The sequence below is a fragment of the Brachyhypopomus gauderio genome, unplaced genomic scaffold (assembly GCF_052324685.1).
Source record: "Brachyhypopomus gauderio isolate BG-103 unplaced genomic scaffold, BGAUD_0.2 sc43, whole genome shotgun sequence".
In the NCBI taxonomy this organism is placed as follows: Eukaryota; Metazoa; Chordata; class Actinopteri; order Gymnotiformes; family Hypopomidae; genus Brachyhypopomus; species Brachyhypopomus gauderio.
This window is the reverse complement of record NW_027506869.1, coordinates 2,482,672-2,495,571: the sequence shown is the minus strand read 5'-3', so window position 1 is coordinate 2,495,571 and position 12,900 is coordinate 2,482,672. Positions and strand designations below refer to the sequence as shown.

Sequence of the window (12,900 nt, the reverse complement as noted above, 5' to 3'; positions counted from 1 at the left end):
TTGTTTTGTCTCAACTAGAAGGCAAATTCATTTTTTTCTTCAAAAAGTTCTTGAGACGTGATCGTGGTGGTGTTTCTTGTGTATACCCCTTTCAGCTCTCACGACACACGGGTCTTCTGTCTGATGTTCCTTCCAGCAACCTTTACTTCATCTCATTAAGAGTTTAGTACGGAAGGATTTCCGCAGGAAAAGTAGCTGTTCCTGGTTTATAATAAAGTTGAAGTCAACATCAGCTTTGAAGTTCCTGGAGCAGACTGTGGCTTTGCAGTGTGACTTAGTGAACATGATTCAAGTTTGTAAAAGCAACACTGAACATACTGCACCTGAGTTATTCACAATGTTTCCAACTTGTGATCAGTCAGCTGCTAAATCTGGATATTACTTGTGTTTTCGGTTGCTTCAGATAAGCTACTCAAAATATCTGATTTTGCAAAAAAAGAGCCCTTACAGAGAAACAAGCCAGAGGTGAAGTCGTTCTTTGAGATTTTAAGACATGTCGAACTACCAACTGTGACCTAGCGAGTTATGACACGGCTAAAAATGCCGTCTTTCTAAGTATCCGCCCTCTGAAGTCAGAATCCCCTCCGGACCTCCGGAGTTGGGTGTGGCCGCTGCTTTAATCACCACATAATCAGCATCCAAAAGAGAAAAGGCCTGTGGGTGGGGCCTGTGTCCATGACTCCTCCCTCATGCCAGAGGCGGCAGCTACTGCAGATTCATTGGTCATTTAGTAATCGAAAGAGAAGTTATCTCGTCAACAAAAACAAATACAAAAACCCTGGGCTATCAGATCATACAGGCACTGTTCAGACTTTCCGAATCTTCAGAAAACTCTCAGAGATTTCTTTTTAAAATGCTTTGAGTCATGGAAAGGAACATATATGATGTATTTCATCTTCACACAGTGATCACTGCCATCGGTGTGTATCCTGCAGTATGCAAGCCACAGCACACACATAGAACTTTATATAATGGCTAATTGCATGGAAATGCTTTTACAGAGAGGATCATTTTCTTAATTATACGAAGGCTGTATGTGTGTTTGAGGACCAGCCGACTAATGTTAATGTGATGTGGCGTTTGGAGAAACCGCTCCACAAAGACAGGCGTCAGCCTTCACCAATATTACCCTGAGGAACCAAAAGAACCATGAGGTGAAGAAACTTCTTTTGGGCCTTACATGTCTCACGTCCAATGTCTTTAGATATGGTAGATACACAGAGTGGGTAATTAATAACAGTAAAAACACTTTGCTATGTAAGTTCAGAGTCCCAGACGCCAGTGGGAAAGGTGAAGGAGCAAGAAAGCATATGAACATTCTTAAGAACAGAAAGGCTCAGAAAGTGTTACATATACAGACATGACCCCCATGTCCCGCAAGGTATGAAATAGTGTGTGTGTGTGTGTGTGTGTGTGTGTACACATGTGCCTTGGATGACTTAGTTTTGCTTAATACAGAAAAACACTTATCTACTGAGGATTTAAAAATTATTCAGAGCACATCTATGCTTCTTCGCCCATCTTAATATACTGTGTGTGTTTCATACACACAAACACAGTGTATGCAAAATAAAGACCCACACAAAGACAGCAGTCAGAAATGATTACATAATTTTAGACTTTATAGTCTTAACACCTACATTTTTCTGTATCATATTGGTGTTATATTAAAGACTCAATACCTAAATTATCAAAGTTAATTTCTGCTGTACTAATATTAATCATGATCTCTTTTGTAATGAGATCATTATAGCATTAACATTTACTGCACTGTTGGCATGCTCTTATCTGGAACTTGCGTGACAACAACGTGCTCCCTGATTAAAACTGATATACAGGAAATACACAGGCATGTGAGAAACAGAGGTCATGATTCCAAATTTTTATTGTTTCAAGATGTGTTAATTATCGCTTCTTTATCATAAAAGAAAAACAGAAGACACAAAATAAACGAAACTTTAATGTTAAACGTGGTAAGTTGAAGGTCGTGGACACAGTGCCATCACGCGGAGGTGATGCACTCGGTGGACGTGGTGGCACACAGCCCACAGTCGCAGCGGAGCGCGACCGGGTAGCTGTACCGCGGGTCCACGCCCTCCGCACAGTTCGGCAGCTCCACCGTCACCACCTGCGTCTCGTTGTAGGTGCACACCTGCTGATGCGACTCGATGAAGGGCGGGTCCAGGACCGGCTTCTACCGAGATAGACGGGTCCGAGGAACAGCCAATATCATGTTGGGAAAAACCTCATATTTATGTTTATCAATGTTGTAGTTTTTAAAAAATATTTTGATGATTGATTTCCAAGTAGCCTATTATTTTCAGTTAATACTGTCAGCAAAATATTGAATTGGACTATTCCGATATTTTTTTGTTTTTGTGAAAATTTAAGGTGGCTTAATTTAAAATCGGCTTTTGTTTAATGTTTTATTAGCCTACCTTTTGACCACTTTAAAAGTCTATAAGCCCCCAACACAGGCTGATATTTTGAGCGTGCTACAGTAAATCAAATGCCATCAATAATTCAGAAGCACAGATTGTACTTTTAAGAGCTATGTTGCCAGATTATTTTTACATCACAAACATCAGATATGGCAAATAAGAGATTTCAAAGAATAAGAACTAACAAACTATTTTTTTTATTTAGCCCTGATGTGTTGGCTTAATTAGCTAACACTTTTTTGTCTAACTTTGTCTACATTACATCTAGTTTGGCTTACTCCAGACATTCTCAGTTCAAAGAGAGCATGTTTATTATATCTGTATGGTGGACTGTTTAATACAGCATTAGTACAGACTGATTAAAACTGCATTAGTATTTTATCTAAAGATTCCAGTAACCAACAACTTGTGATGATTCTAGATTAACTGCTTTACAAAATCCCACTATGCTGCTTTCAGAGTGTCACAGGTTGGTGTGCAGTTCATGTCACTAATCTGGTTCTAGATTTTACATTTGTTTTATGCAACAAGAAATTATCTAATAAGTCTGCAACAGTTACACGTGTGTTTGGGTAATTGATCCAATCTGCCATAATGCATTTGGATGAAGGCTACTGTATCACAATATCAACCACTGGAAAGTGACCAACAACCCCTGGAGGGTCACCAAGAACCGTGTGTGTGTGTGTGAGATGGCTGAGCCGATAGTTCCTCACCTCCCAGGTCTCACAGCGCCCCCAGCAGGCATCAGTGGTGATGTGCAGGCCCTTGCAGCCTGGTTTCCGGGCTGTGAAGCTGAACTCTCTCACTGCGCAGCCGGTGAAACTCCGCAGGTCGACTCCAGAAGCCCCACCGCCGGCACACAGCCAAACAGTCCACGCCACCCCACACAGGGAAAAGAGAGAGAATCTACCAGACGGACATAGAAATGAACTGCAGAGTTCTGCACAGTAATGAATGGAAATAGCTTAGAATAGAAATATCAGCTGTCGTACCGTGACACATGCAACCCCCAGAAGGCCATTGATATTTTGGATCACAGCAGAACGCTTCTGTTAACGTTTCCACTCTGGTCGTCTTTCCAATCTGTCAGTTTAGGAGGAGACTTCTGTATGGGGGTCAATCACAGAGTTGTACGTCTGGTCCAGGCAGGAACACAGCACCCTCTGGATCTTTTAGAAGATGAACCAGACGGCTTGTTTCTTCTTCAGCAGGAGAACCAGCTATTCCAATGCACCTTCTACTGAGGCAGACTTCAGATCTCGGTGGCGCTGCTATTTATCTGAAACTCACCCGCCCTTCGCACCCCAAACAAACCCCAAACAGACCCCACCCGAGCACCATCCCTGAGCCAGCGTCCCCACCCGAGCACCGTTCCGGAGCATCACCGTTCGCCCTCCGCCCTGCTGTCTCCCCCGTCTGTCTGTGCTGCCTAGCTACCCCAGCCCTCATGAAACAGGAAGCTTTATTGTTCCGACTTAAGCAAACGGAAAAGAAAAGAGCGGGCGATAATCCCACCGTCCGTGCCATCACCCTCTCTGACAAGGCTGTGCACGCAGGAAGGCGGCGCACTCACACATGCATGGCGGAGTAATTGTGCGATGGACGTCTCTGGTGCTCGAGCTGCACGTCTAAAGTCAGTCTGGACTTGCCTGTAGGGTCAAAGGCACTATGACTGATCATCCCTTTCAGTCAAAGGACTGTCAAATGATCCAGAAACTTTATTAGATCCAAACCAAATGAGTGCTGACCCCATGGTGTTTGAGTTGGATGAAATGTACACAGCTTTTGATATCATCTGCCCTCTGCAGTCAGACTGAATAAAAACCCTGTGTGTAAGCTGGTTCATGTAATTATTCAATCAACCAATCATCAGAGTAATGCAGAGTAATTATTCAATTAACCAATCACAGTAATGTACAAAACACGCAGCAGCAGAGTTTACCAAGAACAATACACACAACAATGGAATTTACAGAGAACAATATACAACAGGCCAACCAAAAAAGGCTTGTTGATGAGACAGGTCAGAGGTCACTGACCAGACTGGTCTGTGCTATGTCTCAAATAGTCAACATGTACAATCGTAGTGCGCAGAAGGGGATACGCTACAACAGCACAGGACCACATCATGTTGTGAATAAGAAACAGCACAAGACCACATCATGTTGTGAATAAGAAACAGCACAAGACCACATCATTTGTCTGCCAACATCAAAAGTCTGAGGCCAGGGTGGACTCCCTGAATCAAGACAGTAGAGGGGAAAAAGACAGGAGATCGTAAAAACGTTGTAAAGACACGTACATTCGCTTCTGACCATAGGAATGCTGTTAGCTGTTATGTTTGGACTGGACTGCTCCCAACTCCTAATACACTTATAGCAGTGTGACACAAATGTGCCATATTTGTCAACTGTTTTCACCCCAAACGAAATTTGTCCTCCGCATTTACCTGTGCAGTGAGAACACACACACACACACACACACACACACACACACACACACACACACACACACACACACACACTCGTGATCACTATAGTGTCACATCTGTTAATAAATATAAACACAAAGTTATAAAAAATAATAATAAACTGATTTGACCTGTGAACAGCGTCCCAAGTACTTTACTTGCACATCTGATAAAGGACCTCTGTCCAAAATGTCGTTCCTTTGGAAATGTGCACATACAATTTTGACAACCTCTACATCTTTAACTACAGTAGACAACAGCGCAGTAGAGTTACTCCTGGTAATCTTATTCATATATATCCTGGAGCATTACTATGACCTAGAGTATGTTGCGTTAGAGTAGGGAGATATTTAAACTGTGCAACGCTTCATCCCGAGTCAAGTAAAACGTTTAAAAGGTTTATCACGATGTTACAGTGACCTCTAGTGGCCATGTCGGTAACTCATATTTGTCCAGAGAAAATCCGCACCCTGACCTGTCACCAAGTCGTTATATCTTCACGCCCCGATAAGGACTGGCGAGAAGTTTAAAGTCATGATTAAAGTCTTGTATCATTTACCTGTGGAGAGGTGCACTCTCTTGTACACTATTGCTCCAACACTACAGGTAGAGGGTCAAATGCTGGCCGCTCGAAATGCTGGCTGTCCTCGACTCTATATTTAGAGACCTCGGTGCTCGCCGTTAAAAAGCCCGCTTCGGGTTTCACTCACTCGTGCGCTTTGCCCCAAAATCTGTCGGGACGCCCGCGCCTATGGGCTCTGTGTGGGAGGGTTCATCGCGCCGACCACGTCTCCCCTCCTAGTTAAATTACCTCTAAACTAATAAATGTTTATTATCTGTACTGTTGTTTACGCATTTAGAACATATTTCGAAATTGGAAACTTTGGTGGAGACTTTGACTTCACCCAGCATGTGAGTAGATCATCTTGTAGACTTTAGAGATTGCTTTATACGTAATGCACAGATGTAAGATGCAATTGGAAGAATGTAACCTCTTGAGGACCTTGGTTTCTGAATTATGCACTTTTGGCATTTTGCGTTATAATTTTCCAGAGTTCGTTATAGTTTGATCTTTATATTCACTTTGACATTGAGTCAAATGACACTGGGCCCTAAGATCATGTCAGATGTTGATATACGGAGTCATGTTTTTTCTCCCTAAACATTAGCAACATACTTGTTTCGGTAACTCGCAGTGTTAAGTACAAGATTTCAGTCAAACACTCTTTTTGTAACTTTAAATTTCACTTGAACCCATATCACGTGCTGGTGCGCTATTTTAGGCCCGCGGGTCGCGCGACAGCGACGCTGCGCTCGCGCTGTTCTGACATTCCTCGTGTCAGAGGGCGCGCCGATGTTCCTAAACCACAGATACGTGTCCGGGGTTTCTGTCTCTACACTATAAGCCTTCAGATTAAGAACTTGTAGATAACAGCCTCTTGTTACCGTATTCACGCTTGAATACGATGCTTGGCGATTGACGTTTGAGATGACGTAATTAATTACCAAAAACAGGCATTCAAGTAGTATATACACATCTACAGTCTCCATGAGCAGAGTTATAAGTGGAAAAAAAGATGTTTCCCTCTGCGAACAGTACTGGCTAGTTTCTGGCAGAAATGTTAATGTTTGGTGGTGCTTGGCGACAATCCCTCAGTGACTGTGATCACTGCGATCAGAAGCAAAGCACTTTGTAAGTCGCTCTGGGTAAGAGCGTCTGCTAAATGCCGTAAATGTAAAAATGTAAATGTAAATGACTGACTACACTTATTATTTCAATAATTCACCCACAAATTCACGGTGGATTCCGTTTTGGTGGTGCCATAGAATGGAGACAACCTGACTTCTGGAAAAAGAAGTTCCCTTTTTGTGTGTGTGTGTGTGTGTGTGTGTGTGTGTGTGTGTGTGTGTGAGAGAGAGAGTGAGTGCATGTCACAGCTTTGTTAGATAGTGCAGCGGATCTAATGTGTGCTGGATGTGTTAGATGCCATGGCTGTTTGGGTGGTCACCTTGTTGGAAGCTCTGCACAAAGGCGTGTCTCCTTCAAGCCGCCATTACATGTGGGTGTGTATGCATGCGTGTTTGTGCGCGAGCATGTGTGTGTGTGTACACACAAAAGGCGTATCTCCTTCAAGCCGCCATTGTTGGGCTGCCAGCTCAGATAAAAAAATTTTCCTTTGGCTGTTTCCTTTCATGCTTTTTAACCGCAGTGAACATACTTGTTTCACCTGTTTATAAATTTCATTACTCTTGCATTTTCTTATACCTTGTTACACCACCTAAAGTCAGGTCTGTGTGTGTGTGTGATGGTGTTATAATATCACTTCACCTCCATACAGAAGTGGCATTTGACCATTCAAGTTGTGTGCCTTACTTGTGTTGCAGTTTGACCAACAGAGGGCGCTGTTGCTGACCAAGTTCTGTGTAATAGTCTATAGTGTGCCTTCGTTCTGAATGATGAGACACAGTTCACGGCCTCAGCCCTGACTGCTTCTGGAAGGGGTATATTGACTGAAGGGCAGAATAACCAGTCAGTGCTCCCTCGGGCTTCGACTCTCTCTGATTGTCACCTCTTTTCAACACAGGACATTCATGTGATGATTCATCAGTGTGTATGTCTGTGTGTCTGAATTCACTGTAAAAGCTGATTTCTGAAGATGATGTCTGTTTAATCACATGGTTGAGGTAACAGAAAAAATATATATATTCCTGTTTTTATTCTAAAACATTAAACTATAAGAAAGTCGGCGTTAAAGATGGCGTAAATTGCTGTCATGACGGTTCTATGGATTTCCAGGAGCACGTTCTAGAATGCAGCTCCTGTGTTCTCTTTCCAGAACAGTTTGGAAATTCAATGGTGCAAAGTCCCAGTACACTATTGTTGCTTAGAGACCAGAATCAGAAGTTCTCTGGCAATTAATCAAACTTTTCTGGTGCTCCAGGATCCTTCCAAACAGCTGTGTTGTCACTGATGAGTGACATTTAAACTGCACAGACACGCCATATAATCACAGCTCTGGGTGCTTTTTCACAAGTTATTCTCATCATTTGTTATATTTTTGTTTAAATTATTTCTGGTGCAATTTTCTGCTGTAATCTTTGACCATTTCCTATATATTCCTGTAATGACAATCCTGCTTGAGCACTGAAATAATCTTGGAGGCAAAAAGTAATTTTCCTGTTTAGTACATACAGCGCGTTCTTTTAGATGAAAGCCCATTCTAGAACGCTTTAAGAATAAATGATTTGTGTTCTGAAAAAAAAAACAGCCAAGTTACTCTGCCCGCACGTGGTATAATAGCTAAAGGGTGGAGGTGGTGTAGGCTAAAGGGGCATGGGTGGAGATGGTGTAATAGCTAAAGGGGCATGTGTGGAGATGATGTAATAGCTAAAGGGGCATGGGTGGAGATGGTGCAGGCTAAAGGGGCGTGGGTGGAGATTGTGCAGGCTAAAGGGGCATGGGTGGAGACGGTGCAGGCTAAAGGGGCATGGGTGGAGATGGTGCAGGCTAAAGGGGCATGGGTGGAGATGGTGCAGGCTAAAGGGGCATGGGTGGAGATTGTGCAGGCTAAAGGGGCATGGGTGGAGATGGTGCAGGCTAAAGGGGCATGGGTGGAGACGGTGCAGGCTAAAGGGGCGTGGGTGGAGATGGTGCAGGCTAAAGGGGCGTGGGTGGAGATGATGTAATAGCTAAAGGGGCATGGGTGGAGATGGTGCAGGCTAAAGGGGCGTGGGTGGAGATTGTGCAGGCTAAAGGGGCGTGGGTGGAGATGATGTAATAGCTAAAGGGGCATGGGTGGAGATGGTGCAGGCTAAAGGGGCGTGGGTGGAGATTGTGCAGGCTAAAGGGGCGTGGGTGGAGACGGTGCAGGCTAAAGGGGCGTGGGTGGAGACGGTGCAGGCTAAAGGGGCGTGGGTGGAGATGGTGCAGGCTAAAGGGGCGTGGGTGGAGATGGTGCAGGCTAAAGGGGCGTGGGTGGAGATGGTGCAGGCTAAAGGGGCGTGGGTGGAGATGGTGCAGGCTAAAGGGGCGTGGGTGGAGACGGTGCAGGCTAAAGGGGCGTGGGTGGAGACGGTGCAGGCTAAAGGGGCGTGGGTGGAGACGGTGGAGGGGCGGTTGGTGTTTCCCAGCATCCTCGTGTTGTTGTGATGCAAACTCTGACTCCAACTCTCCTGAGAGCAGCGTGTTTCAGAGTCCACACACCAGACGCATGTTCACTAACCTGTCACGCAAAGTCAAAGCATTACAAATGTGGTTGCCACACAGACCTGTCTTAAGCGAGGTGTCGTGTTTGGTACATGACCTGTTCCCCTGCTAAACTGAAAAGTCTGAGGGTGGAAAACGTCTGCTAATGCCAAATGTGTCCAGAGCTGTGTGCTAAAAGGACCTCTCTCAGTGTGACAGATTAAGAACTTGTTCAACAGTTCTGTCTTCAAAGTCTGTGTGTTCCAGTCTCGTCATGGTGGGATTCAGACATATTTACTTGCCTGTACTTGCTGATAGTGATATTGTTTCCTTAGATTAATTAATCTTTAACCGTAGGAACCTTGGAGAATGTCCCTATGGACTTTTTGTCTTTGTCTCTTCAGATTAGGACCATGTGTTAGTGGAGTCCTCGGCACAGTTGTCCCCCACGGGCTCACCATGGACATGGAGAGAGTAGCATCTTCAGAGCCTCTGGTGGAGAGCGGTACCCTCCCACTGGACATCGACAATGTGCACATCCTCCTTCAAGGTCAGTGCACAGTTCTGATTAGTCATCCATCCATTCATCCACCCATTCATCCACCCATCCATCCATCCATCCATCCATCCATCCATCCATCCATCCATCCATCCATCCACCCATCCACCCATCCATCCACCCATGTTCTCTATATGAGTCTAGCACTGAGTTCTAGGTTTGGTGCACCACACCAAATAGGTATGGGCATAGCATGCATTAAATGAAGCTGGCCCCTGAGCCGTTTGAAAACATTGGGCTAAACCAACAAAAAGCACAAAGCTCAGAATAATGAAAAGATTTAAAGGAATGCATTGTGCTTTTGCCATGCAGATCTGTGAATGCATTTACCTAGTGAGAAACTGGACTCATGCTATTCGCCAAGACGATGATTCATTTGTCAGACATGGGAGGCCATGGAGTCATCTGCATTTTAAGAGTCGTTGGTTTGTTCGTGAGTGACTGTTAGGAGACACTGGGAGGTGTGGTGAAACTCTGTTTGGCCCAGTCCGAGTCACGTACTCCCACTGCTGGGTGGTATAATGACCTTCTGATCTGGTCACAGCCGGCCTGCAGGTTGGATTATTTCATAGTTTCTTGTCCTTGTGCCAGGGGTTATGTTTAAAAACATTATTCTACTTACCACCTAGTTAATACACATACTTAAATATTATTTTCTCCTAGGTGTATATCACATTCAAAGCAGGTCTGGTTATTGTCCTCAGAGCTTTGTTTTCTGTCTGCGGTTTGTGAAAGCTAATTGCACTGCAAACAGGACTTTTTCTAGAGCTGAAAATAATCAGAATAGCATTATGCTTGGATTATCACAAGTGTTTTCAAAGGCTGTGTTGATTTTTTAATCTCTCTTAAGACTCTAGAGCTGACTGTGTGTGTGTGTGTGTGTGTGTGTGTGTGTGAGAGAGAGAGAGAGAGAGAGAGAGAGAGAGAGAGAGAAAGAGAGAGAGAGAGAGAGAGAGAGAGAGAGAGCAGATGCCATTCTGTGTACACTGGCCACCTGGCTACAATCTGAAGGTTGTTTGAATCACAGCATCTAATATGTTCATGACTGTATATGAGGGTGTACTTATCTGTGACCACAAATCTCTGTGTTTGTTTACAAGCTTCCATGTATAACAACTTGCCAAACAGCCATTTCATGCTTTCTGTCATGTCACATAAATTTGTGAATAAGTTTCGCTGTACTTTCCCACTGAATTTCATCCCCTACATCCTATGTATACAAATATGACATTTCCAACAATGTCTTAATCAGAGAAGATACTGCATTATTAGATAATAACTAGCACACTCTCCATCTGAAGACAGAAATATATGAAATATATTGAACAGGTGTTGAGCATTTTGCAGGCCTATTCAGGGTGTCTTCTGAGTCATGTGTTAATGATAATTCCAGTGAGCAGCTCATGTATAACTTGAACAGGGCCCTAAGGGCTAATTCTGTAGCATTAATACCTGTGTGGACTTGCTAATATGTGTGTGTGTATGTGTGTGTGTAAGGTTGATCTGGTTCAGCTAAAGGTGGGGTAGGTGCGCAACTGAAACCGGCATTACTTGCACCCTGTTGAAACAGCTCTAGAATCTTCCGTTCGAACTGAAGCGCGGGATCCGTGTGCGGGCGCCAGTCTCGGGCGTTTTTCTGTGACGCTGCGTTCTGATTAAGGTCTACAGGCGGATACGGTTCGAACATTGTGGATTCGCATGAATGCGTCCATCGGTTCTGCTTTCGCAGTAAGAGCTGGACGGATATACAAGATGAGGCAGGTTGGTAAAACATCTCTGCGCAGATCTCGCCTTACGCGCGTCAGATAAGACAATCAGAGTACTGGAGAGGATCCGTGTGATCACAGCAAAATGGGTGAGTCCGCAGAAACAGTAATTCAACCAAATGCATGTGAAGTAAGACCAAAGGGCTAAATCTGCAACTCCACTCTACTTAATTTGCACCAAATATCTCCTTAAAGAGAGGAAACTGAAGCCACGCACCGCATCGCGGGTCAAATCCCAGTCCAGAGGGCCTCCAGCGCCAAGACTGAGGTTTCGAGGTGAGGTGCTCAGTCCTGCCGGGGCGCAGATGGGGTTTGTCGTTTGGAACCTCAACTGAGTTAGTGGAGTAGAAGGGACCCTAGGTGCCTCTCTTAGTCTGGCTAAGCATGCTGTTGTAGTTTTATAAGCTGTTATGAATAACATTCTCACTCAGCAGACAGTTCTGTAGACCTATAGAAGCTTTGTAGGTTTATTGTGTAGAAAAAAAAAACTAGAAAAGGGTAAAAATTATTTGTGCACTGCATAAATTATTATTAGAGTTGCAAACTGACCAATGAACTGAATAATTTAGAGTTCAATTTGAAAGTAACTGGGTAGAGCCATGATTTATCAGTTTTGGTTTGGTCCTCTAGCAGATCGGATTCAAAATGGAACAGCCAGGTTAGTGTTATCATAAATATCATATGAGGATATTTACACCTGTACTGGGTGAGGAATTAATAGTCCCTGACTTCCAAGAAACCGTAAGGACATATTTACATATCATGTTTAGCGTTTTGTTGGAAATCCTTGCAAATTAATGGCTGTCTGATTTTTATGACACTCCCTTCAGCAAGAGTCCAGATGCAAATGCTACATCTAGAGTGAAATCCAGACCTGATATTGGCTTTTTGCATATATAATATCTAATAATATTTTAATAATTCTAAATTTCTCAATATCTCAAGTGGAAATTAGAATGTGCAGGCCAGTCTCACGTATATCTGACGAGTGTTCCCTGTGCTTGATGGAATTCAAAGATTCTGTAAATTGCCATATGACAGTGTATTTAAATATTCAGTCTGTCTATAATTGCCTTATATATATCATGCATTATCCTAGCATGATGGTTAGTGCTGAGGTCCACACAGAGGTCTGCTCCCTGGCCAATCGTTTGTGTGGTTCTGCGTGTTTGCTGTTTCTTCGTCCTTTTCTCCGCCCACTCTCATGAGGCATTTGGTCCATGGCCTGCTTGATGTCATGAGGCCATGGTCCTTGGGCCAAGGCTTTTAAAAGAGGCGAACAGGAGCCCTGTGTTCCTGTCAGCAGAGGGGCAGGGGAAACTGTATCCTTAAATAGTGAGGAGGATATCTTCTCGCACCTACTTGACCAGAAGGTCTGGTGAGACGGGTCGGTGGCCTGTCCGTCAGCCCTTTTGTTACTCTGCGAAGCGAATGCTGATAGCCTGATAACATCAGTGTGTCTGTGTTTGGATGTT

At 44.0% G+C, this 12,900-nt stretch overlaps 2 protein-coding genes across 9 annotated transcripts in view; one reads left to right on the top strand and one right to left on the bottom strand.

Annotated features, from left to right (window-relative positions):
• Nucleotides 1–1,893: 1,893 nt before the first annotated feature.
• On the bottom strand, nt 1,894–11,782 carry gphb5 (glycoprotein hormone subunit beta 5). Of its 8 annotated transcripts, XM_076985571.1 has the most exons (6): nt 11,643–11,782; nt 9,990–10,208; nt 9,559–9,643; nt 3,437–4,893; nt 3,158–3,350; nt 1,895–2,194 (listed from the first exon to the last, which is right to left on the bottom strand). In XM_076985571.1, the coding sequence occupies exons 4-6, from the start codon at nt 3,463–3,465 to the stop codon at nt 2,003–2,005; spliced, it is 414 nt and encodes a 137-aa protein (XP_076841686.1). In that variant the 5' UTR covers nt 3,466–4,893; nt 9,559–9,643; nt 9,990–10,208; nt 11,643–11,782; the 3' UTR covers nt 1,895–2,002. The 8 variants fall into 8 exon arrangements, with proteins under 8 accessions (XP_076841689.1, XP_076841692.1, XP_076841690.1 ...); XM_076985569.1 differs by having other exon boundaries at nt 9,990–11,782; XM_076985574.1 differs by lacking the exons at nt 9,559–9,643; nt 9,990–10,208 and having other exon boundaries at nt 1,894–2,194; nt 3,437–3,613.
• Nucleotides 5,711–12,900, top strand: part of syne2b (spectrin repeat containing, nuclear envelope 2b) — a 96,853-nt gene continuing 89,663 nt past the window's right edge. The window contains exons 1-2 of the mRNA XM_076985600.1: nt 5,711–5,826; nt 9,505–9,650. Of these exons, the coding sequence (XP_076841715.1) occupies nt 9,560–9,650 (91 nt within the window). The 5' untranslated portion in view covers nt 5,711–5,826; nt 9,505–9,559. The remainder of the gene's footprint in view (nt 5,827–9,504; nt 9,651–12,900) is intronic.

Excerpts from the sequence above, each read along its gene's own strand:
- gphb5 (XM_076985574.1), bottom strand. The coding sequence starts at position 3,465 with ATGGCCTTCTGGGGGTTGCATGTGTCACG. Across the intron at positions 3,351-3,436 it reads TGGGGGTTGCATGTGTCACG|ATTCTCTCTCTTTTCCCTGT; the intron begins GTACGACAGCTG and ends TCCGTCTGGTAG. Across the intron at positions 2,195-3,157 it reads GGCGCTGTGAGACCTGGGAG|AAGCCGGTCCTGGACCCGCC; the intron begins GTGAGGAACTAT and ends CTATCTCGGTAG.